Source organism: Pelobates fuscus, chromosome 10, assembly GCF_036172605.1.
Source record: "Pelobates fuscus isolate aPelFus1 chromosome 10, aPelFus1.pri, whole genome shotgun sequence".
Lineage (NCBI taxonomy): Eukaryota > Metazoa > Chordata > Amphibia > Anura > Pelobatidae > Pelobates > Pelobates fuscus.
In genome coordinates, this window is record NC_086326.1 from 78387042 (window position 1) to 78413806 (window position 26765).

General features: G+C 39.4%; 1 protein-coding gene across 3 annotated transcripts in view; it reads left to right on the top strand.

Moving 5' to 3' along the window:
• The window catches only part of ZSWIM8 (zinc finger SWIM-type containing 8), an 84887-nt gene extending 59420 nt beyond the window's left edge, over positions 1–25467 (top strand). For 2 of the 3 annotated variants that reach the window (XM_063434708.1, XM_063434707.1), the window contains exons 14-27: positions 1226–1409; positions 3935–4033; positions 9757–9881; positions 10035–10269; positions 13307–13459; positions 14045–14267; positions 14353–14642; positions 15420–15643; positions 15808–16281; positions 16487–16655; positions 17501–17674; positions 20453–20572; positions 22624–22802; positions 24642–25467. In XM_063434708.1, the coding sequence (XP_063290778.1) occupies positions 1226–1409; positions 3935–4033; positions 9757–9881; positions 10035–10269; positions 13307–13459; positions 14045–14267; positions 14353–14642; positions 15420–15643; positions 15808–16281; positions 16487–16655; positions 17501–17674; positions 20453–20572; positions 22624–22802; positions 24642–24845 (2853 nt within the window). In that variant the 3' untranslated portion in view covers positions 24846–25467. The remainder of the gene's footprint in view (positions 1–1225; positions 1410–3934; positions 4034–9756; positions 9882–10034; positions 10270–13306; positions 13460–14044; positions 14268–14352; positions 14643–15419; positions 15644–15807; positions 16282–16486; positions 16656–17500; positions 17675–20452; positions 20573–22623; positions 22803–24641) is intronic. The other variant, XM_063434709.1, reaches the window with a different exon arrangement.
• Positions 25468–26765: the final 1298 nt, after the last annotated feature.

Consider the following 26765-nt stretch of genomic DNA (forward strand, 5'->3'; position numbering starts at 1 on the left):
TTAGCAGTATATAAGCAGGAAAACCTGTGATTTAAAATAGGGCAGGAAATTCCCACCTCTCCTGAAAGATATGCTAGAATTAATTGTGTAAAACCAGTTCTCTTTAGTTTGCTCCAGGATGATACGAAGGAGCCATGCTGAAGTGTATTAGTGTGCTAACCGCCACATCTCTGGCTTAAAGGTAGAGTATAGAGAGTTGTCATTAATGGTAAAACTGGACAAAAGTGGTAAGTGGTAAGGGTCTTTTTTGGGATCCCTGACTCCCTTTAACCGAACTCCTAACAAGTATTACCTCCCCATGAGAGTATACTCTTCAAGATCTTAAATTACCAAGAGAAACTGACTACCATAAACAAAAACATAGTGACACACACTCTAAAAACAACGAACGGCCTGATGCCGGACAAAGGTAGAGGCACCCTGTTAGTATAGATGTTGTGCCTTGTTAATCAATCAAATTTTATTTATTTATTTTTTTTAAATTCTTTATTTTTTCATCTTGACAAGATAAGCATGCAGATAATAGGCATATATGGCTTATGCAAAAGCCCAACATTGTGCAACATGTTTACACGTATTTATACAGTGTCCTTATACATTAGGTACAGAGACCGGCACGTATGACCGTAAGCTTGTTTGGCTACTAGTCAAGGATTTTTATTATTTTTTTTTATTTTTTTTTTATTTATTTTTTTTTAAATAAATTTTATTTATTTTTAAATGCCTTGGTTGGTCACATGTCCCTAGGGGACCTACAGACTTGCTAAAGTGAATTCAATGTGAATTTAAAAAAAAATCTCTAAGCTGGCTATGCTTTCATTTCAGTTACTTTGGCCTTAGATTTACAATTGACCTTGAATTCTTATTTTAGTAAATAACTTTGCTAGTCTTTCTGTAGAGCTTAGCATGTAAATAAACCTGATAGTATGGTAAAACCCCATGATGTTCTGTTGTAGATGCCAGGCACAATTTTCCTTTTTTTGCCTATGTGTGGACCTCCAGTTGCTCAGACCTGGGATTGTAATTTAGTAATTAGATCTGGTAGTACATTAATCTGATTAATTTTTAGTGTATTTCCAAATTTTTTTATGTTTGCTGCACAGATTGCTGCTCTCTTAGCTGAATGCTTTGTTCAATCAAGCACAAGCTTGTTGTCTGCAATATTTTGATTGGTATTAAATAGCAATCTAAATGTGATGTGTCCATTTTATTTTGACTGTTGTAGGTAAAACTGGCTTACCAAGAGTCTGAGATTGTGTCACTGCTAAAAAAGATCCCATTGGACAGCAATGAAATGAACACTATTCGTGGACGTGCTAAGGATTTGCGAGATGGAACCTTGTGTGATTACAGACCTGTCTTGCCCCTCATGTTGGCCAGTTTTATATTTGATGTCCTTTGCACACCAGGTAATGCTGCATTTTGGAAAAATGTTATGTGAATAATGCTTATGGAAACTACACACTATGGATCTGCACGGTCATATTTTTCACTATCTCATTTTCTTCTTTTTCTTTTTTTTATCTATACGTTTTAAGCATTTTTACTTCGTTTATACTTATTGGGTACATAACTGAAAGAACCTGGGCAGCTATGTACAGATTAATTAGTTTAACATTTGGCTGAGCAAGCACCATTCAGAATAACACGGTAACCTCATTGAAGCAGCTAATCGTGTGCAAACAAAGCAGGATACACCCGATGAATTAATAGCAAAGTGCTAAAAACAACTGAAAACTGCAGTCCACATGAGATTGTCTGACTTTATATATGAGGATAGCAATAAACAATTATGTTAAAGATAAGAACACTTATTAACATTATAGTTATAGTTTTTTTTCATTGAGAAGTGTCGATATACATTTTTAGGTCCTCTGCAATAGTTACATACAAAATACAATCTACAAAAGAGCTGGATAAAACCAAAAAATGGTGTAGAATGTTTAAAACACCCTAAAGTGCCCTAGTATGAAATGCACTCACAGAGTGGAATTAAATTGCAGACATATAGAGGTCTTTGGGATTCGAATGTTCTTCTTTTTAAACCTTAATATAGAGGGAGAGACACAAAGGACATAGTGTACCAATTTTAAAGGATGAGCAAAGATTTATTTAAATTGCACTCACAGGATATGAAGTAAAATCAGGCGTATCAAAAAACTCAGATAAGTCCAACTCCAGTGGCACTTTCCTGGTTTTGAAGATGCAGCAGGAACAAAATAAAATCTAAATTAATACAAATAATACAAAAAACAAATAAGAAATAAACATAAAAAATAATAATAAAATCCAATATTGGTGTAGCCTCTGCAATAGTTGACTGGTCATTAGAATAATATGGTAAATCATAGGAGCATAGAATTAAATAAACAGCAATTATTCCGGAGTCCAGCCTTGACAATGCTATAGTAAGTTGCGGATAAGACTTATCTTAAGAAATCCACTTTTGATGTAGTCTAACTGGTACTAGAAATGTACCAGTAAAAGGCAGAGAGGAGACACATTTTTGCATTGTTATTTTTGAACCATGTTTGTGTACAAAAGACGGACCCTGTTCAGAATGCTCATCTGTAAATTCGAAGAGAAGCAGGTAGTTAAAACTAGAGATTAGATCAATGTTTGCCTCTTCATTAGCCAAGCTGCATCAAAGGAGCAAGGCTTAAGGCCCCAGCGGTGTTTTTTTGTAAAAAAAAAAATTCTTCTTCAAATTACTTTTTCACACAAACCTGGGAGATAGCCCTCCAAAGTCTCATGTAAGGATTAAGAACAAATGTATTGTATAACTGAATGTGTACAATGGGACTAATTGGACAGGTACGGGGTTAAATTCTATAACCAGGGATAGGTTCAACACTGGTATCTAAATAGCTGTTTCTCCATATGTTTATTATATTTAATTAGAAGTTAAATGTATCACTTGTCACAGATTCCAACCCTGTAATCTACTGTTAAACATTTTACAAAATCCCATGTTGTGTCTGTAGGTTAGTGCAGCAGAAATCCAATTATTATGTTGCTGTGAGACTGTTTAACTGACTTCAGAACATCCCAGTGAGACAATTTTATATCGGCCTCTGTCTCTGTATTATTGATGTTTTCCTTACTCACTGTACACAAAACCATATCCTCCACTTGACTCACACTATATTTTAGAAGTAATAACTTTTTTTTTTAGTCTCGTAGTATTGTGAACATTATTACTTCCAAACATGAATCTCCTTGTGGCCATCTATACACAATAAAACTATAAACTGGAAGTCCCTTCTTGTCAATCTACTGCATCTTACTGACATCATCTCCACAATCTATTGCGTGAGCATAGTGCAGGGCTGTATAATTTGTATATGGCTCGATACCTATTTCAGTGGAATCTTTGTGATCCTCCTCCAGTTTTAGGTTGTTTAAATAAACAAATTCTTATCAACCAACTATCAACCAAAAATTCTTATCAACCAACTAGTGAGACCAAGGTGGGGTACCCCTTTTCAAAGTTGCAATATAACCCTTTGTTTACGTGTAATCTTCCATTCTAATATTTTTTTGTAGAAATCGAAATAATTTGCCATTTTCAGACCATCTGTATTTGGACAGAATATAATCTGTCTTCATGCTTTATTAAGTAATTTATTTTTTCGGAGAGCGGGGTGGTGGTTCACCCATACATCTCTTAGAATCCTTTTTTTTTTTTTTCCACCTCTCATTTTTAACTGTACTCCTATCCTATTGCTGATTTCCTCAGAGTTATGTTTATTATCAACGTTATAACCCTGTATTCCGTTGTCTTACATTAAAGCCAAGTGATAAGAGCCTTTTCCTTGTTATACATAATTTATCACAGCTCCAGCTCCTGCCTTATCAGATTAAAAACAAGACTTAATATGCAGCACACAAAGTGAATCCATTAATGCCTATTAATTTCTTCTTCTTTCTGCAGTGGTTTCCCCCACAGGCTCGCGTCCTCCAAGTCGTAACCGCAACAATGAAATGCCAGGGGATGAAGAACTTGGTTTTGAAGCGGCTGTTGCTGCGTTAGGTATGGAAATGACCATTGGTTTGGGTCTTGGCCTACATGAGAGAAAGTGTTTACATTACCTGATTGTCACCAGAGATTGGTGAACGAATACTCCCATAATCAGTCATAGGCCAGTGTTTAGCTATGGACTTTCAGGTGTGTTTTCTGTTTCCTTCTGGTGGAAATGAAAGTACACTCATTTATTCAGTAAATGTGCTTTTTACATAACATGTTATATTTATATATATATATATCTATGATCTATGATGTGTAGAATATATATTGTATTCTTTTTTATAGTGATATAGGATGAAAATAGTCAATGCATAAATTAAGGCTTTCGAGCATCTATTTCTACTATTGATATATAAAAAAAGGTGAAAAAGCTATTTGACGCAATTTCTAATGTTGCCACAAAATGTGGGAAAAATATTCTTGTTGCTGTTGAGTGTCTTCCCAATTGGTGCTCTGCAATGTCTATATACAAATGGCATCTTAAATCCGGCTTGGATTGTTAACAACATTCTTCTTTTTTTCTGGTGCGGAGAAGCTATCTGGTTTAACAATGTTTAGAGCCTTGCTGCAACGTGTAGTGGCTTTCAATTAGTTTTCAGGCTTGCTGAAGTGCTTTAGGGGTTAACATTGGGTTACCCATGTCCCAGTTCATATAGGTGGCTATTGCAGGGTGAATCTGCATTTATATGAATGGATTTAGGAATGCAACACTAGCCTTGCTTTATCTTCTAAATGACTTGATGCGGAAACCAATTATACATTTGTATGATTTGAGATGCTCAGGAAGTGTTTGTCTTTGATTTACCGTAACAGCACAAATCACTTCCATTAATCACGGATTTGTTCAAGCTAAAACAAACTAGATGCGTCATTCGTCCTAATGCCAAGGTTGCATTGTGTCTTTCTTACTTGATAGGATTCCCAAGGGCACGGTTACTGTATCATTATAGTTCTGCGTTCATGGCCTGACCAGAAACTATGTGCTCTCAGATAACAATATCACATAAAATTTATAAACCTAAAAAAAAATATCCATTTAGATTTATACATTACAACGCAATAGTACATTGTTTGTGTGTGTCTGTCTGTGTAGTATGCCTTTAGAATTTAATACACTATATTGTTAACAGTAGTCCCAGAAGATTGCAAGTTAGCGAATGATGTGCCCATTCACAAGAAAGGTAATAGGGAGGAGTCTGGAAACTATAGGCCAGTAAGTCTTACTTTAGTAGTGGGGAAAGTAATGGAAAGCATGTTAAAGGATAGGATTGTTGAACATCTAAAATCACATGGATTTCAAGATCAGAACAACATGGGTTTACTTCAGGGAGATCATGCCAAACTAATCTTATTGATTTTTTTGATTGGGTAACTAAAATAATAGATCAAGGTGGTGCAGTAGACCTCGCTTACCTAGATTTCAGTAAGGCTTTTGACACTGTTGCACATAGAAGACTTATCAATAAACTGCAATCTTTAAGTTTGGATTACAATATTGTTGAATGGGTGAGGCAGTGGCTGAGTGACAGGCAACATAGGGTTGTAGTCAGTGGAGTATATTCAAAGCATGGGCTTGTCACCAGTGGGGTACCTGAGGGATCTGTACTTGGACCTATTCTCTTTAATATTTTTTATTTTATTAGTGATATTGCAGAAGGTCTTGATGGTAAGGTATGTCTTTGTTCTGATGATACTAAGATATGTAAGAGGGTTGATGTTCCAGGAGGAATAAGCCAAATGGAAAATGATTTAGGTAAACTAGAAAAATGGTCAGAGTTGTGGCAGCTGACATTTAATGTGGATAAGTGCAAGATAATGCATTTTGGATGTAAAAACCCCAAGGGCAGAGTACAGAATATTTGATAAGAGTCCTAACCTCAACATCTGTGGACAAGGATTTAGGAGTAATTATTTCAGATGACTTAAAGGTAGGCCGATATTGTAATAGAACAGCAGGAAATGCTAGCAGAATGCTTGGTTGTATAGGGAGCGGTATTAGCAGTAGAAAGAGGGAAGTCCTTATGCCATTGTACAGAACACTGGTGAGACCTCACTTGGAGTACTGTACACAGTACTGGAGACCATATCTTCAGAAGGATATTGATACCTTAGAGAGAGTTCAAAGAAGGGCTACTAAACTGGTTCATGGATTGCAGGATAAAACTTACCAGGAAAGGTTAAAGGATCTTAACATGTATAGCTTGGAGGAAAGACGAGACAGGGGGTATATGATAGAAACATTTAAATACATAAAGGGAATCAACATAGTAAAAGAGGAGACTATATTTAAAAAGAAGAAAAACTACCACAACAAGAGGACAGTCTTAAATTAGAGGGGCAAAGGTTTAAAAATAATATCAGGAAGTATTACTTTACTGAGAGGGTAGTGGATGCATGGAATAGCCTTCCAGCTGAAGTGGTAGAGATTAACACAGTGAAGGAGTTTAAGCATGCATGGGATAGGCATAGGGCTATCCTCGCTATAAGATAAGGCCAGGGACTAATGAAAGTATTTAGAAAATTGGGCAGACTAGATGGGCCGAATGGTTCTTAACTGCTGTCACTTTCTATGTTTCTATAGGACAATGTTGTCTGATTTCTTCTGTGTGGAAGCCAGATTTTGTTTTATTATTATTATTATTATTATTATTATTGCCATTTATATAGCGCCAACAGATTCCGTAGCGCTTTACAATATTTTGAGAGGGGGGGATGTAACAATAAATAAGACAATTACAAGAAAACTTACAGGAATAATAGGTTGAAGAGGACCCTGCTCAAATGAGCTTACAGTCTATAGGAGGTGGGGTATTAGAAACATTAGGATAGGAAATATCAAGTAGGAGTGAAGCAGAGCTGGAGGAGAGAGCAAAGCACTATCCCATAGGAGAGCAAGAGACAGGTATGTAAGGGAGAGATTACTCTGGGAGGCCATACGCTTTCCTGAAGAGATGGGATTTAAGGCCCTTCTTAAATGATTGAAGACTAGGGGAGAGTCTGATGGCAGTAGGCAAGTTATTCCATAGGAGAGGAGCCGCCCGTGAGAGGTCCTGCAAGCGTGAGTTGGCCGGTCAGGAGGTGGTCGCGGGCAGAGCGGAGGGTACGAGGAGGGGCATACCTCTGGATCAGTGAAGAGATATAAGAGGGGCTGGAATTGTTCAGTGCTTTAAATGTATTGGTTAGAACTTTGAATTGACTCCTATAGGATACAGGGAGCCAATGTAAGGACTGGCAGAGGGGCGAGGTGTGAGAGGACCGACTGGATAGGAAAATCAGTCTAGCTGCAGCATTCATTACGGACTGTAGCGGGGCAGTACGGCTTTTGGGGAGACCAATCAGAAGAGGGTTACAGTAATCCATGCGGGAAATTACTAGAGCATGGACAAGCTCCTTGGTAGCATCTTGCGTAAGAAAGGGGCGGATGCGGGCTATGTTTTTGAGTTGGAACCTACAGGACTTGGCAACAAACTGGATGTGAGACTCAAAGGTGAGACCAGAGTCAAGTATGACGCCAAGACAGCGCGCTTGTAGGGATGGACTCATGTGGATATCACTGACTTGAAGGGAGAGTGAGAGAGGAGGATCAGTATTAGGAGGAGGAAAGACAAGGAGTTCAGTTTTAGAGAGGTTAAGTTTGAGAAAGCGTGACGACATCCAGTCAGAGATGGAAGAGAGGCAAGCAGAGACACGTTGCAGGACGGCCGGGGAGAGGTCCGGTGAGGAGAGGTATATCTGAGTGTCATCAGCGTACAGGTGGTAGTTGAATCCAAAAGAGGCAATACGTTTTCCAAGAGAGGCAGTATAAAGAGAAAATAGAAGGGGACCAAGGACAGAGCCTCGGGGAACTCCAACCGAGACAGGGCGAGGGGAGGAGGTATCCTTGGAAAAGGAGACACTAAATGAGCGTTGGGAGAGATAGGAGGAAAACCAAGAGAGGACAGAGTCACAGAGACCGAGTGATTGAAGAGTTTGAAGGAGGAGAGCATGATCAACTGTGTCAAAGGCAGCAGAGAGGTCAAGGAGAATTAATATGGAGTAGTGACCTTTGGATTTAGCAGAGATTAGGTCATTAGTCACTTTGATAAGAGCGGTCTCAGTAGAGTGGAGAGGGCGGAAGCCAGACTGAAGAGGGTCAAGGAGAGAGTTGGAATTAAGGAAGTGAGACACACGGGTAAAGACAAGTCTTTCCAAAAGTTTTGACCAATATGCCTTCATACAGTGACACTCTTAGTATTTAGAATGCGGTGAACAAGACAATTTACATGGACCTCCTCCCCTGCCATCCCATCTCCACTATTCATGTATCAATTGGTGCTAGGTGTGTGACTAGTACTGTAGATAGTTTCATTGTATCCCTGTGTCAGGAAGCCTCTTGCATTACATCGCTGTCTATTAATATTATTATTATTATTATTATTATTCTTTACATAGCTGCAGTGCTTTACAATAAAACAGTGGAAACTTATAATGGCAACTAATTGACACACAACAAATAGTTGGATGACACAAGGGATACAGTCCAGGAGGAAGTGAGGAAAATGATCACAAGAGGGTAGGGATGCACCGAAATTTCAGAAGCCGAAATCTTCGGCCGAAAATGGGCCTATCTCGTTTCGGCCAAAAACGGGTAAAATGTGAAAACATTTTTTTTTTTGTAGTGCATAGTTTAACAGACATGCTTGCATTAACAATTCAGATAATTATATATCACAATGAAAGATAGTAATAATAACATGAACATGTCAAGAATACTGCACTTGGGACAGGGGATGGGCGGGGGGGGGGGGGGGAGAAGAAGACTATGGGACGGGGGGGGAGAGAACACTATGGGACGGGGGGGGAGAGAACACTATGGGACGGGGGGGGAGAGAACACTATGGGTCGGGGGGGGGGGAGAACACTATGGGACGGGGGGGGGGAGAGAACACTATGGGACGGGGGGGGAGAGAACACTATGGGACAGGGGATGGGGGGAGAGAACACTGTGGGACAGGGGATGGGGGGAGAGAACACTGTGGGACAGGGGATGGGGGGAGAGAACACTGTGGGACAGGGGATGGGGGGAGAGAACACTGTGGGACAGGGGATGGGGGGAGAGAACACTGTGGGACAGGGGATGGGGGGAGAGGACACTGTGGGACAGGGGATGGGGGGAGAGGACACTGTGGGACAGGGGATGGGGGGAGAGGACACTGTGGGACAGGGGATGGGGGGAGAGGACACTGTGGGACAGGGGATGGGGGGAGAGGACACTGTGGGACAGGGGATGGGGGGAGAGGACACTGTGGGACAGGGGATGGGGGGAGAGGACACTGTGGGACAGGGGATGGGGGGAGAGGACACTAGTGGATGGGGGGAGCATTCTTTAAAGGGGAGTCTTTTATTAGGTGGATAAAATATCACCAGTCATAGAATATAATGAGCGTGGAACCCTAACTTGGAGCCACTCTGCGACTATTGCTAGTGCCAGTCATTGCATGAAAAATGTGGAGAAATAATGTCACAGAAAATGACTATTGGCTGCAGGTCATTAGTAAGAGTTTGAAGAGCTGCATACAGCATGTGAGATGCCAGTTATATCTTTCGGTTTGCTCTTTAAATTTTTAAACCTAAGGTGGGTTTTAAAACGAGAGAAAAAAACATTACACCCAAGCAACAACAGATTACTTCAGATGCTCCACCAGTTATCTTTTTTTTTTTTTTAAATGTACTTGTCCTCCTATCACTAGGAATGAAGACGACAGTCAGTGAAGCTGAGCATCCGTTGCTTTGTGAAGGTACAAGAAGAGAGAAAGGTGATTTGGCTCTTGCTCTTATGATTACTTACAAAGACGATCAGTCAAAACTAAAAAAGGTATGTAAATGACTCCTCTGAGGAAAACAAACTAATGTCTGTAGATTGCTTCAGCATGCAGGAATACACACACCATATATATATATCAATATATATATATATATATATATATATATATATATATATTTATTATTTTCTCTTGTTTTTGTCTAGATTTTGGATAAGTTGTTGGACCGTGAAAGTCAGACGCACAAACCACAGACTTTGAGTTCCTTTTACTCTTCTAGTAAACCAACCACCGCGAACCAAAAATCTCCTTCTAAACATGCCTCGCAATTTACTGCCGCTATTATTATATCAGGGAGCCCTGCAGCTCACCAGCAACCTGGAGTGTCCAGTACAGTCCATGGAAACGTAACCGAAAACCTTCCAGAGAAGAATAGCCAGGGTAAGCTAGCATCTCCAATGTCCTTAGCCTGCATTATATTATGTGATCTTGCTTGACTAGAAGAAAAGTATACGTGGTTCTCGGTACTTTGGGTTCCTGTGTGTGCAGATTAAAGTGGCCACTTTCGAACACAAGTTATGGATGTAATTATGCATAAGCTAAGGATATGGCACTGATGTTCTAACTGATGTTGTTTTCATATACTTTTTACCAGTAATTGACAAACATCAGGAACTAGAGAGCTGTAAATACAACTGGCACCAAGAACATTGTCAACATACTTCTTCCCTACATTAGTAGCATATAATAATAAAAATAAACTTTATTTAAAGACCATAAGTGTTTTGACAGTTACAAAAATTGTGTAGCCCTGTGTTCGCGCAAATATTATATATAAAGATATGTATATCTTTATAGCATAAACAAGACTGTAAGCTCGTTTGAGCAGGGCCCTCTTTAACCTATTGTTCCTGTAAGTTTTTGTAATGGTCTCATTTTATTGTTAAATCTCCCCCTCTGATAATATTGTAAAGCGCTACGGAATATGCTGGCGCTATATAAATACCAGTTATAATAATAATAGTATTACAGCACTTTCTATACATAGTCTCCACATTTTAAGGTATTAAACGTCATAGGACAGAGTAAAAAACAAAAAAAGTGCTGTTTCTGACAGGTACTTATGTTCTCTCTGTTTCGTCTTCATTTGGCAAAATGCATGATAACTTGGATTCGATTTGTTGGTTTATCAGTGTTTTGTGCCCTGCTTCAAGGAGTAGTTTCTTCCAATTAATTTTGAAGCGTTTGGTTGGTTCAGAAAAGATGAGATATTTCATTTGTGTATCTACAGATTCCATCCTGATGCTGCAGCCAGCAATCATGTAATCAGTAGAGAAGTGAGCTACTTTCACAGCTGAGATGGCAAGATTTTGAGCTGTGCATTTCATACTTATTCTCCCTGTTTTCCTCTTTCAATCACTCTGGAGCTGGTTAATGTTGGTTATGTCTGTCCTTAAGACTTTGCTTTATAGCTTTACAGATTTGTGTTATGTTTTAGTTAGCAATCTGTAACAATTCTAAAGTTCTCTTCCTGAGGTTTTTCAGTGGTTTGCGTCTTCTTATAAACCTTCTGACCGTATGCCAGTGTAGATTTCTCATTACTGTGCTTTTTGATACTTTTATGACTGCACCTTAGAGAGTTCATCTGTTTAAAATAGAGAAATACTTAGTTTTTTCTCCTAATTAAAGGGACGCAATAGGCATGAATTTTAAAGGTACATTCTATGCACAATAACCAGTACATCCCGCTGTAGTGATTATGATGCCAGTAGTGTCCTGGCGCTGACCTGTTTATTACAGTTTGAAAACTTATCTGGGTTCCGCATGGTGACTCACATTTGGTCTACTTCAGGATACAGATGGCTCTTTAGTGCAAAGCGTGGCCTATGCAGGGCAGCATTCTTTGGCTGAGTGTGCGAAGCTGGCAATCTCGGCCAGTGACGGTGGTCTGGCATCAGCCCACTTTTGTTCTAAAGAGACAGCTCAGCTGGCTTCTCTTTCTGGACAGGAATAACTGTGCCAGGTGTAATGTGGGTACCAGCAAAATTGTCAAATCATGCCAACAATTTGACATCTTATTATTGGACAGCACCAGGGCACTCCTTGCACCATAACTACTACATTGGGCTGAACATAATATAGAACTTGGAGTTTCCCTTTAATTTAAAAAAGAAAAATATGGAAAAATAATTATTTGAAGATCATAAAGCTTGTCCTAGCAAAGGTTTATGGGACATTTAATTAATCCCCTTGCTACAGGTTCATTAATCACAGAGGATGGGTAGAACTGTTTAATAAGCCAATTGCAGTCATACTGTATTTATCAGCCTGTTTAGATTGGTTCCCAGTTTTGTGACTTAGGCTGTGTGCTGGCTGCCTCCAGTCGGGGAGAGAGGCGTCTATGCACAAATTGGACTGATTTAGGACAACAAAGGAGGAAGTAATTCTTCCTTTGCGTCTGAGAGCCAGTGGTAAGACTTATTTGATGTCAATGTGAGGGGGGAGGAGGGCCTTGACATCATTGGGCTTTATTATCATTGTATAGTGGCCAATATATTACCCAAGGATTTATTATCATTTGTATAGTGCCATATCCCCCCGCCCCCCCCTTCCCTCTGCCCCCTCCCACTCACTGACTGAGTGTGTATGTTTATTGGAGTAAAGAAAACTACCTTTTACAGACCCGAAGGATAATATTGGCCAACCAACTGGCACACAATCTACAGAGCAGACTAGAGACTCGCACTACTTCAGGACCGGGTCGTCAGCTCTCTAAAAGTCATGGGATTCACGCGCTTGGTTTTGCCATGCAAAGTGTTGCCACGGTAAACGTCGGGAATGCTTTCACAGCCAGAGCCTTGGTGAATCGCGAGACTTGGAGAGAGGACAGATTAGGCACTCGCTGGACCACCTCATTATCGGCATGATTATATGCCGATAAAGACAAAAACCCGGAATATCGGCCGATAATATCAGCAAAACCCATCATCGGTCGATCCCTAAGCAGAACTATTACCTGTAACAGTATTCTTCAATTGTGCTCTACAGCAGTCTTCCATGGTCTGTTAAGCCGTTTCCAATTGTTGAAGTAGGATATTTATACTTATTGCATACTGGCATACCATGGAACTTTAAGGAGACTGCAAGAAAAGTACATGGATCTGCAGGCTCATAAAGAGTAGAAAGGAGTAGTTTTCGCCATGATAATGAGCTAATTAATTCCTTTTTTAGACAGGTAATCTTCTGTGGCAAATCTGGTAAATATATCCATCTGGGTTAATTTTACCATTCATGATTCCATATATGTTCCTCCTTGGTAGGTTCTGGTTCCTCCTTATTCTTGTTATGGTATTTTAAATGAAGAATAAGCTTCATGTTTTTATTTTTTTATTTATTTTTTGTTGATGTATATTTATAAATAGTTTAGAACTTTGTGTGTACACTATACCGCATTGTGAAATAATTTTTTTGATTTTAGACAGCTCACAGAAATCTACAGGAGAACCTGCAGGGGAAGCGCATGTTTATAAGCAGGAAGGGAAGGTTCCAAGTCGCCTGGCCTTGGGAAATCGAGGAGGGTACAATGGGAGATGCTGGGGATCACCCGTGCGTCAAAAAAAGAAGCACACGGGTAATTGGACTTTGGACTTAGGTTTCATAATTTTGCTCTTGATTATACTAACATCTGGTCATAATGGCCATAGAAATTAGCAATACTTTTGCTAGGGAAAAAGTTGCTTCCCTATTTTTTTGTTTGCTTAACAATTCATATAGATTTTCAGCCTTGAGATTCGTATTTGGCTATTTGTGTTAAATAGAAGGCATACCTAAGAATGTCCTCTCAATGTTCATATAAACAGTGTGTCTCCCAAGCACACTGCTTGCCCTTGAGGATTCCTTTTACAAGGCCAGACATAGAGACAGAAGATCCTCGACACAATGCCAATACAATGAGGTGTCTAGCGATCCCTGTATGCACAGAATTGTACAGAGGGCACAAGGCATTAACAAACACGCAGGTGTCATCAAATGAGTGGAATGAATGAGCGAGAAAAATCATGCAAAGCATATCAAGATCAATGGTGGTGACGCATCAACTTTAAATTATTGTATATACTGCCCTTAACTTTGTATGCATCCTTGTAATTCTTGAGCTTATCTGTATAAGGTATTTTTGTAGTTTTGTATGTTAAACATGGGCTCTGTGTGCATTTAGGCATGGCCAGCATTGATAGCAGTGCACCAGAAACAACATCTGATAGTTCGCCCACTCTGAGCCGCCGGCCCTTGCGTGGAGGTTGGGGAGCCACTCCATGGGGCAGAGGACAGGATAGTGACAGTATCAGCAGTTCCTCCAGTGACTCGTTGGGATCTTCCTCCTCCAGTGGCAGCAGGAGGGCCAGTGGTGGAGCTAGAGCTAAGACGGTTGAAGTGGGTCGGTAAGTAAAATAAGCCTAGGCATTTTTTTTGTTTTGTTTTTTCAGCCAAACTTCCGCTAAATCCTTGTGGTTGTTCTGTGCTCAGATACAAGGGACGTCGTCTGGAAAGCCATGCACCCCATGTCCCAAACCAACCTTCTGAAGCAGCAGCCCATTTTTACTTCGAGCTGGCAAAGACAGTCCTCATCAAAGCAGGAGGAAACAGCAGCACTTCCATCTTCACACACCCATCATCTAGTGGTGGACATCAAGGGCCCCATCGCAACCTGCACCTTTGTGCCTTTGAAATAGGGCTGTATGCTTTGGGTTTGCATAACTTTGTATCTCCTAATTGGCTGTCCAGAACATACTCTTCCCACGTCTCCTGGATAACTGGTGAGAAGTACTAGAGGACTAGGCTTTGAACCATATGCTTATTTACATTAACCTGAATAATGTCTGTTCTCCCTAACATCTTTCCTGTTTCCCCCTTATCCTTTTCAGTAACCGCTTGTATTTTCAGTTGCTTTAAACATTTGTGTATTAGAAAGCTCTTTATTTTCTAAACTAAAGTGTCCTGTCTAAAGAATTGATGTTTTGTTTTCTTCTGCATGTAATAGTTTAAATCAATGTTTGGCAGTGGCAGGGATTTTGTGGGCTCCAAGCTCAAACATGATGATTGACCTGTACAAAAATATTACTAAGTTCTCTAGAAAATAATACAATCAAAGGATTCTGTAGCCATCATAATAAACAACATGACCAAATGTTAGTGTGTACTATTTAAGGGTGAGTACATTTAATAGCAGCGTGCATAAAATATATAGCAGCAGCATGCACAATTTAAATTATATATTAAATGGCTGTGGCACTAAAACTCTGTGTCCATTACCTGCAGAATTTACCGACACCTGAACATGCTTTGCCTCGGTCAAATAGAAATAGTATGTTTACTGTGTCTTGACTGACTAGAGCAGAGCTGCCAAAAAGGTATATCCCCAGATGTTGTAAAATGGCAACTCCCATGATGCTTTGAATGCCTTTAGAATGACAAAGCGTCATGGAAGCTGAAGTTTTAAACCATCTGGAGAAATACCTTTTGGACCCCCCTGGACTAGAGCATTGTTTTCAAGTAATAACCACATTCCTGTATTATTCCACTTTGTGTTTCAGGTCAGGCCATGGAGATTGGCAGTGCAGCTTTAAACATCCTGGTAGAATGTTGGGACGGACATCTCACCCCACCAGAGGTGGCATCTCTCGCAGATAGAGCTTCGAGAGCTAGAGATTCTAATATGGTTCGGGCTGCAGCTGAACTGGCACTAAGCTGCCTCCCACATGCTCATGCTTTAAACCCCAATGAGATCCAGAGAGCTTTGGTCCAATGTAAAGAACAGGTAGGTTAGGGAAGACACCCTGGGGTAACGGTCATCTAGCAGTATTGTAACATTTATATAGTATTCGAATAGTTGCATGTTTATCTGTATGGGCTATAATCTTGTTCCAGTTTGGTTACTCTAGGGGGACCATAGTGATTTGAGATGTTTGGTTTTCTCCTCAGGATAATTTAATGTTGGAGAAAGCTTGCATGGCTGTTGAGGATGCTGCCAAGGGAGGAGGTGTTTACCCAGAAGTTTTGTTTGAAGTGGCCCATCAGTGGTATTGGCTGTATGAACAGATGGTTGGTGGAACTCCAGCACAAAGAGAAGGAGCTACTGGCTGCAGCACTGGGGGAGCTCGATCTGTGGTGGAAGCAGTCCGTGGACTTGCAGATAGCAGGATAATTACGGATACCTCCACCGTGACAGTAGCAGCAGCGGTGACTGCAGCAACAGTGGTCCCAGTAATATCTGTCGGGTCAACCATTTACCAGCAACATACAGCCATGGCTCATGCGCATACACAAGGACTGCATCCATATACCACCTTGCAAACACACATACCGTCTGTATGCACCCCACAGTACATCGGGATCCCACGCCAGCAAATCCCACAGCCAACTGTCTTTCCAGTCCCAGGAACACTGTACACCCAGGTATGGTATTTGGGAAACATTATGAGAGATGTAAACAGGACAGGTTAAATTTCCACACCTTTTTGCCTTCCTTCGCTCGCCTTGATTGCATCTCTCTTTTAAGTAAATTATTTCATTTCAAGCCTTTTAGTCTAATATTTTGATTTAGGTATATGCCTAAACGTGCACAATCCTGAATACTTGCGTGATTAATCTTTTTGCCCAGAGCGTTCACCCAGCATTCATTGGTGCTCAGTATCCCTACACTGTTACAACACCTTCTCTGGCAGCTACGGCAGTGTCCTTTCCCGGAGCACCAGTCCCGTCAATGACACAGATTGCTGTGCATCCGTATCATACAGAAGCAGGACTGTCCTTGACGTCTAATGTAGCAAGTGAGTAACTTAAGCATCCCATCCACATTGGACTAGACAAATGTAATGTATTGAAAATTCCAGCAGGTGTCACTGTTAGATGACTAGTGGAATTTGGGGCTGTAGAGAAGTGATTGGTTGCAGCAGTAACATTCCTTGTTTTCCCAATGATCTTACCCACATCCATTGCCATTTAAACCAATTAATGTTAGAGCATATAATATTTAATTTTGTATGTTATATAGGTAGATACACAGAAGTATCTAATATTTTATTTTTGCTATTAAAGTTTTTACATACCAGATGGATGCACAGAATTGTATTATTCCAAAGCAGAATTCATCCATCTGTCTAATAATCTGTTATTTGTTAATTAACAGATAAACCGTTTTTTCCTCCTCTGATTCTAAACAGTTTATTTCTGTGTATGTTGAGCGTTTTTGTTGATCAACTCCTTTCCCCATCACACTATTTGTGTTTGTTCAGGTAGGCTATTAGTATCTTGTAAGATAGGGCAAAACCATGCCATCACATAATATAAATTTATTAAGCTATTTAATCGAAAAAAAATTTATATCACTCTCCTGTTTTCCAAGTTTACACACTACATGTTGCGTTTTAGATACCATGTTTTTATAGTCAGTGATTTATAAATGTTGTAGCTTTATTCTACAATTTAACGTCAGAATTAATCTTGGGATAAAGGCTTCTCCATCAGTGACTGAAAGGAACACAGTTCTGATATGCAAATGCTGTCATGATATACCTGGTAAATAGGATACATATCTCTTTTGTAGTCCACATGGTAGGTAAGGAGCAGGGTATAGCAATGACCTTCTTGCAGTCTCTACCTCTTCTGTCTCTAGTAGGGAGCGTCCACACAGGACCCGCATTTCCGTCCATTCAGGGGACAACATTGACAGCTCTAAACACGCAGTCAGCGTCGCTGGTCACGGGGAGCTTTCCTACAGAAGATGATCAGCACAGTCAGCCCGTAAGCCCACAGGGCCTGCACTATCTCCACTCCGCTTATCGAGTAGGTACGTAAAAAATTTACAGAGAAAGGTAGGCAGTACGTTTTGAAAGGGATTAGTATTTATATGTATTGTAGGCAATTGTTAACGTTTAAATGAGTTAGGCCGTAGTGGTGCTGCATTTTTCTTTTTTAGACATTTGTGGACTCGCCTAACTTCTATTTATTTTTTTAGTTGCTTACACACTTATGCTCAAAACAGAAAAGTACAAACACTTCTAGCTTGTACATATGTGAAAAGCAAAAGCAGTTTTATCTTCTAGTTATCTTGATGTGACAGTGACTGGATGTTCTTTATTCGTACTAGCAACATTCTAAGCAAGAAGCTTAGCAAAGGCTGTGATTATCTTACAGGCACATCTTTCCTGAATAGAACACTTTATATTTAGATTTTGCCATTTATTCTCTACTTGAGTAAAATTAATTTTCTTTTAAAAAAAAAAATTAGCCATAGCTTCCCTACTGTGCTCAGGTAAGCGTAACCTGCCCTCCTTATAATCTGTCTTTCACCTGGTTATTGAGAACTGGATTTCCACATCACTAATTTCTATAATAGGTGAACATTCTATTCTCGAAATCTGATTAATTGCGTCATCTTCTCCACTGCTATTCAGTAGACAAACCCACTGTTTAATAAACTAACATTTTAGTCACTAAAACAGAGCTGCAGGCATCTTTCCTAAAACGTTCTTCTTTAAGGGTAAACTACACTACCCAAACACAAAATAAAATTAAAATCACCGTTTAATAGATATACCCCCAATGAAAACACACATGAATTTAATGATGCATGTTTTTATTGGGGTATATCTAAAAACTATTTTTAATAGCTGCAGATCCCAGACTTTCTGTGGCTGTCCAATCACAGACTTCCCAGTGCAGCTCAATTAGAAGTCTTTGCAAAGCAAGTGCTCTGAGCAATTACTGCCTCTTGAGTTTAGCTCCACTGAGCCAACCAAACCAGGACTAGTTTATACAGCCCCTGGCTGTCAGACAATGTTAATTTATAAAAATATTTATTTCTATTGAAATCTGCACTTTTCGTAAAATTAAAAAAAGAGGGCACAGACTTAACACATAAAGCACTTTAGCTTTCTAAAGCACTTTAGGGGTCTGGAGTGAACCTTAAATTACTGCTGCTGTTCTCTGTCCAACCATTGGCAGCAGTATCTGTCATTTGTTGAACTGCCCACTTTTATTGGCTGCTCACACAAAGCTGTGATTGCTGTAACTGATGGGTTTTCTACTGCTCTTGGAGTATGTGATGTTAGCTACACCAACAATGAGATTTTCTAGTAACTATGAGAATATAACCTGCAAGGAGACATGGCAAATTGGCCATTTTGAAATTATGATGATAGAAAAGATCTCAATGACCTGCCAGTAGTTTTTAATAGCAGACCGGCATGCTAGCTGTCTCTTCAACACACTGTATAACGTGACTGTAAAGGCAAATGGAACAGAATGCAGATATATTGGGTATGTAGTTCTGTTAATGCATCCCATAGATATTGATCTGTAAGTCTTTCACATTTTTCCTTATTGATACCTTTTAGTTGTCGAAGACCAAGTAGAGCTTGTGACTGTGATGGTAGTTTATCAAGGAGGAGCAGGGCAGCATCAAGGCAAACCCAGACAGACTGCAGACAGGTAGTTGAGATAACACTGGGGATGCTACCTGCTGACTCAACCATAGAGTGTTGTATGCCCTTAATGTAGGTGAACATATATAAATTGTTTTTTAAGCTGTAATGCAGAATATGAAGACCGAAAACAGGATGGAATAGAAGGGAAAAAAGACTTAAAGGAACACTATAGGGTCAGGAACACAGACCTGTATTCCTCACCCTATAGTGTTAAAACCACCATCTAGCCGCCAGACCCTCCTAAATATAGAAAAATCTTACCTTTATTCCAGTCTGCTGCTGGCTCTGCCCCTGATCTCCCTGCTTGGCTGACATAATCAGAAGTAGTGTTCTGAGCCAATCACAATTCTTTCACATAGCAAAGCACTGTATTGGCTGAGACTGTCAAGGAGGTAGATTTGGGGCAGAGACCGCAAAAAAACAACACAGCCAATCACTGCATCTCTATGAGGAAAGTTAAATGTCTGCATGCAGAAGGTAGAGACACTGAATGTCAGTGCTGCACACTGTGCAGCAGTGCCCCAGGAAGCACCTCTAGTAGACATCTGAGAAGTGGGCAGTGGAATTATCACTAGTCTGTAATGTAAACAATGCCTTTTCTATGAAAGAGTGTTTACTGCAAAAAGCCTGATTGGGAATGATTATACTCACCAGAAAAAATGCAATAAGCTGTAGTTCTTCTGGTCCCTTTAAGACTGGAAGTCAAAATTATGTTTAATGAAGCTTTTTGATACGAACATTCGTACAGTTCAAATATTCTTGTTTCTACATGTTTAAGAATTGAAGTATTTTTATATTGGTAAACTGAAATGCATTCTTGAACTGTCTTCTTTTCAAATAGTTTATATGACATTTTTAAAATGTTACAGCAAAAAAGAAAATTATGAATAGTAAAACATAATAAACTGGAATTTTGTCTATATGACATTTAGTGCAGACTAACTTTAAAATTTCTTTGAGTGATGGGATATTATGTGATTTCCAGTACAGTGGCAGACAAGAGGTAACAGCAATTAGGATGTGGCCTATGATAATTCTATCTATTTTGGCAACAAACTCTGGGATTATTGAACAGTCTTCTAATTGTGAATTTTTTGATCTTATGTGGCGGTCATTCATCGTTTATTTTGTATCTTTAGGGATGCTGGCTTTAGAGATGCTGGGCCGGAGAGCTCACAATGACCACCCAAACAACTTCTCGAGAAGTCCCCCATACACAGAGGATGTGAAATGGCTCCTAGGGTTAGCTGCAAAACTTGGTAAGGGAGATGGTATTTTCTGATTTCTTTTGGATCTTGGTGTGAATATTGCGTTTTTTTAAACGGTCACTTTCCTGGAAATGATGTGTTTTTTAGTTACTGGGACAAGTTGTGCAGCAAAATAAAGTTTTTTTTTTTTGTTTTTTTTAAAGTGCACTTACCTCAGCAACAATTTGATGTTTGGGGCAATATCATTGCCCTATGACATTTATTTGCAGAAAATGCTGTAATAACACATCTGGCACTGTGGGTGGTATACAGTGCAAATTATAAAAATAAGTCATTGTGAATTTTAAGAAGAAACAAAGCACCATTTGTTAACTTGTGTCAAATTACCCACATGTGACCATTACGCTTTAGATCATTTTTAGCTTGCTGTAATTCACTGCAAAAGCCACTTTGTGGTAATGAGACAAATTTTATTCATCCTCCGCTTACTGACCTTTTAATGAATGCTTGTGGCACGTAGCTTGATTGTTGGGAAATGCGCCTTTGTTATTTTTGAAGCTGAATTGACCTTAATGGGTTAAATCAATTTGTATCGCTTACCATGGCCCAGTGTACAAATAACACTTGTTGGGCGCAATGTAAATATTTCACCAATTTTGTGACCACTTGATCATGTGTTAAGAACTGTACCACTTAATATTGCTCTTTGCTGACATGTTCTTATGCCACAAGACTCCTTACTAGTTTGGGCTACCACACTTATGGAACTGCGGTCTCGGTTCACTGGACCACACGTGGACAATGTCTGATCATACAATCACTACTCACATACACAGAAAAATACTAATATTTACTAGGTGATCAAGAACCCTTCAAGGCACACAATAGCGTTAGGAATACAAACTTCCTATTTAGATTTGCCTAAGCGTCAGAATGGCGAGATATATATATATATATATATATATATATATATTTTTTTTTAATTCTTTATTTATTGCAAGGTCAGACACCATATTCAACAGAAAACAATATAATACAAAGGCATATACGAACATATTCATACACAAACATGAACAAAAGGCTAGCAAAAGTACACATTCAGATAACCGCCTGTAAGCAATGTAATGTATTATAAGTGCTTGTTGGCCATGAGAGTCCATGTATTCATGTTTTAAAATACAAGTAAAACAAAGAAAATCAACCGGCTAAAGTACGCCAAGCACTCTGACAAAGTGTTCATAATCATTGACTCGTGTAGCTTGTACACCTATTAGTAAAGCCAGCTCTCTCTAACCCAGCGTATGGGTTCGCCCTTTTAGATGGCCTGTAGGACCTAATATAAACAAGTAGGTGCCCTGAAGCCCACCACAACTAGTGCGGGGGTTTCGCTGACAGATGCGTGAATTGGAGAAGTCAGTCAGAGTAAAAAGACACAATAGTAAGGGATATAAGAAAAGAAAAGAGAATGGCGATATTTTACATGGCAGGACTAAGACATGGCCAATTTATTGAATTGAAGTGGTCCTTTGAGGTCAATTTACATATATTCATGTTGATACACACACATACACGTTCTTCAGGACCACAAGCTATGCTTTGGTTTAAAGCAGTGCTCCATTCTGAAGGGTGTCTATAGATAGATATTTCCCCACCTGGTTAAATTATAGCTGCCATCATTTTTATTACGCGATATAAAATATTGCACGTAATAGAGCATTGTGTGGGTTATCCATGACCCATGAGGGCGTTCATGTTTCGTGCTTTCTTACCAAAGGGCCTAAAGATGACCACCCCCCTAGAGCAAGGATAGGCTAGGAGATATATTAGATAGTTCTTTAATTGTACGCATTACATAATAATCAACACAGAGACTATCATTTTTAAATCTTTTATTTTAAGTAAGTAAATTAAGCTTTCCTTTAAAGTATATCTTGGCTCCTGCAGGACAAAGAGTGTGATAGATGAACCAGGGCAGCCTTTTTCATCCTATGTTCAGTTTTCACACCTTCATTTTGTGACTGTAATACTTAAGATGCAAATTTTGATCATGCGTTAATATCCACATAAATATTTTCACTTGCTCATTCCCTCCTCTTGTTAAGGTGTCAACTATGTGCATCAATTCTGTGTTGGAGCAGCTAAAGGTGTGCTGAGCCCATTTGTTCTGCAAGAGATCATCATGGAAGCACTCCAAAGGTTAAACCCTGCCCACATCCACAACCACATGCGTACCCCTGCATTTCACCAACTGGTGCAGCGTTGTCAGCAGTCCTACATGCAGGTAAATGTCATTTGTAGATGTCTGGTCAATGTGTCATATGGCCAGGACATTTTTAGTTTTTTGTACTAGCTTTTTTATATTTTATATTTTTATAAAATTTTATATTTTATATTTTTCTGAAGCTTTACCATTGTCCTGTCCTGGAAACGTTGCACACTGTTGGAAAGTATTTACTGCTACTTCATGTTTTAATTAAGGAACACTCCAAGCATCGTAACCGCTAAAGGGCGTTGTAATGGTTATGGTGTCAAAAGTACCCTTTCATTCCACCATATTTGGTTTGGTTTCTTACCAGGGTCCACTGGGCATCAATCCGTGCCTCTCCTAAGCAGAGGTGAGGTAGCTGAATGGTGTCCTTTACTAGAACTACTGTCACTTTGATGCTCAGCTGCCCTTAAAGGGTTACTCTTAATGTTTTTAAATTCAGTAATTAAGTCCCTCCAATCCCTCATTATATTGCTGTAAAATAAAGAATAACTTGTCTGGAATTCAGCACTGGGTGAAGCTCCCTTTGCTAGTTTCCATACCCCATCCGATGCCACAGGTATCCCTTGCGGGGCCCTTTCAAATGTTTCTCATAAGCATTTGATTTGACCGATCTCACTTGATCAGTGCACATGCGCATGCTCTGAGGCAGCGAGGACTGAAATAAGAAAGGAAGAGAGGAGAGATGTAGGCTTCCCCTTGAATGCACACTCCCAACAAGGGTAGAAGATAACATCTGACGACAGTCACAATTTTTGCACACAATTGACAGGCAGCCCAGCCAGGTGTGTAACTAGCCCCTGGCACAAAAGTACAGATTACTCTGTACGTGCAGCATTTCAAGCACAAATGTTGTACACAGTCATGGTTGTAGGAATCTCCATTTCTATTATTATTATCGCCATTTATATAGCGCCAACAGATTCCGTAGTGCTTTACAATATTATGAGAGGGGAGGATTTAACTATAAATAGGACAATTACAAGAACATTTCTAAAAGCATAAGTGATCATGGTAGTTGAAGTAACCATTTAAAGTATTGGTAATTGTAGAATTTACCAATCAGCTGCTCCATTTTAATGGTTATGGAAGTCCCTTTCCCGTGCCCACATGGACAGGGAAATGTATGGGGTAATGCAGTCTTTTACACAGAGCCAGGGACACTGGGCATCCTTTAGCACTATTAGGGTGACGATGACAATTGGAAACCCCCAGCCTGTGGCTGCTAAGCTGTTTATTAACACATCTCTGACATTATTACTACTACTCAAGGAATTGGGTGTTTTTGGTTGCGCAAACACTGACTGTTGTTAAATCTTCCCACCCATCCTCAGGTGGGAGGGAAAGAGGACGACAAAGTTAATCAAATCCCCTATTCTTTTAAATATGGTGGCATCAAGCAAGCTTTATAAAGTCTGTTGAAATAATTTACAAATGCGATCTGTAATTTGTTTGTAAAGATCCGGACTGTTTATATGACACATACATTCTCTTGAATGAATATTAGAAATTGGGTAATTTTATTTTTTACCTAGCTCAAAAAAAAGTAATAATCTGCGGTCAGCACAACTACCTACCGAAAAGGTTCAGGCGGGTTATAACCAAATATATGGACTTCCCTTCCTGAAAACAATTTGCTTGAGTCTTGGGAAACAAAACCGATTTAGTGAAAAGGTTTGGGCAATGGACACATTGTCTTAAATGATATACTTGTATATGATTGGCAGATTAGTTGGCTTTAAATAACCAACACACAAAAATAAGTACAATTACAATTTACGCTTAAATGTGTTACATATGTTATCGTGCATTGTTATTGAAACGCATATACTTACTCTGGTTTGTTGTCTCCAGTATATCCACCACCGGCTCATACATCTGACCCCTGCGGACTATGACGACTTTGTAAATGCCATTCGCAGTGCAAGGAGTGTGTTCTGTTTGACTCCTCTAGGAGCAATGCAGTTTAATGACATCCTCCAAAATCTGAAACGGGGCAAACAGACCAAGGAATTGTGGCAAAGGGTGTCTCTGGAAATGGCCTCGTTTTTACCATGACATCCGAGCAGAACATGGAGAAAACAACAGGGAGATTAGTTTGGACTTTTAAGCCCTTACAAGCAAATAGGACACTACACAGCTTCCATAAGCAGGACTGGATGGCTCACTAATTTCATTGCTAATAGCCCCCCACCTCCCCTCCGTGTGAAGCCATTGGACAATATCTCGCTATCAGGTCACCTGTGCAATGGAATGACCTGGTTTCCAGCCAGCGGAGAATATGTTAATCTGGTTGCACCTATGTAAACTATTTGTACAAGGTTGGATTTTTTTTTTTAAATATATACTTATTTTATTTGCGTTATAACATTGCAAAGCAGTTGTTTGATATGTCATTCCTTATGTCGCAGAATACTTTCTCCCTGTGGTGGTTTTGACTGGAGATTTTCAGGACGGTAGAGTGTGCAAGGATTGTCATTTACTGACTCATTATGTCTCTTTATTCCCCCTAGTGTTAGTTTGCAGTGTGTGCGCCTGTTAATTTTCTGTGAGATACATTTTTGCTAAATATTTATTTTAGCTTTTATAAAAAGGTATTTTGTTATTTTGCATTATTGGATGTTGGAAGCATACGTCATCTTGTGTGGCTACTTATATTAAATGTGGTCAGTTAGTTTTATTTTCTTGTGTCCCATCACCTAACAAGGCCATGTAACTCATGATGAGCCCAGCTAATCAACTTTGGACTGTCCACAGCATTACCAGTACAGAAGACATTATAGAATGGGGTTCAATTTTAAGCCTGGTCATCAAAATATGGTCCTTCTCTGTTTTGTTCACCATGCTTTGCTGTCTTATTTTTGTTTCCTAATTAAAAAAAAAAATACTTTTTTTATACAAGTTACAGTTCTATAGTCTATTTCCCCTGTCTGATAAAAAAAAAAAAGAAAAAAATATATAACTGGTGCCTATTTTCATTAAGTGATGAGTCATATAAAACTGTCTTAACAGGACTGTACACTCAGAACTAAGCCAATATTACGGTGGTGTTTTAAGACCTTTTTGGAACAATATATCACGTGGTATTCTGCACTCAAAGCATCAGTAAAATCTATGGCTGTAAACACTGAACATACTATATAGCATAATCAATATAAAGACCTTGATGTATGAGTTCATACTGCAGGGTCACCCTGCATGAAGACTTCTGTAAAGGTACACTCTACAGCAATACTGTTTAATTAAGGTAAAGTTATTTTAGTGCTTATAGATCATACCCCTGCAGTTTTATTACTCAATTCTGCCATTTAGGAATTAACCCCTCAAAGATGGCGGATGTGCTATGCCGTCCTTGGGGACCTGGCTCAAAACGCCGGCGGGTGGCATAGCACGTCCACGCCGTCCAGGGGACTTACCTGTTCGCCAGCGATTGCGATGGTGGGACTTACCTGACATCCCAGGGAGTCCCCCTGCTGCTAATCGGGCCCTTCTGGGCCATGTGATCGCGAGGTCCTCACGATCACGTGGACGGAATAGCCGTCCATAGTAGTGCCAGCAGGGGGAGTGCCTAGAATAACAGTCCCCCTGCTGCCTGAAATAAATTTAAAATAAAGTTAAAAGTGTAAAATAAAACAATATATACTTGGATCATATACAATATATCTGATATAAGTGTGTGTGTGTGTGTGTGTGTATATATATATATATATTTTTTTTTATTTTTATTTTATATATACATATACATACAAGTCTAAGTGTATTTTAATATTAATATATATATTATCAAAATACACCTAGAATGATTATATAAGTCATTTTATTAATTACAATTTGCGGGACCTGCCTGATAACCCAGGCAGAAAGTCAAGAGAATTTCATTTGCTAGCACTATATTTAACCCTGTAACTTTCCAAGACACCATAGTACCCCCCATGTACAGGTTTTGTTTTACTCAGGATACTTTCCTGAACACAAATA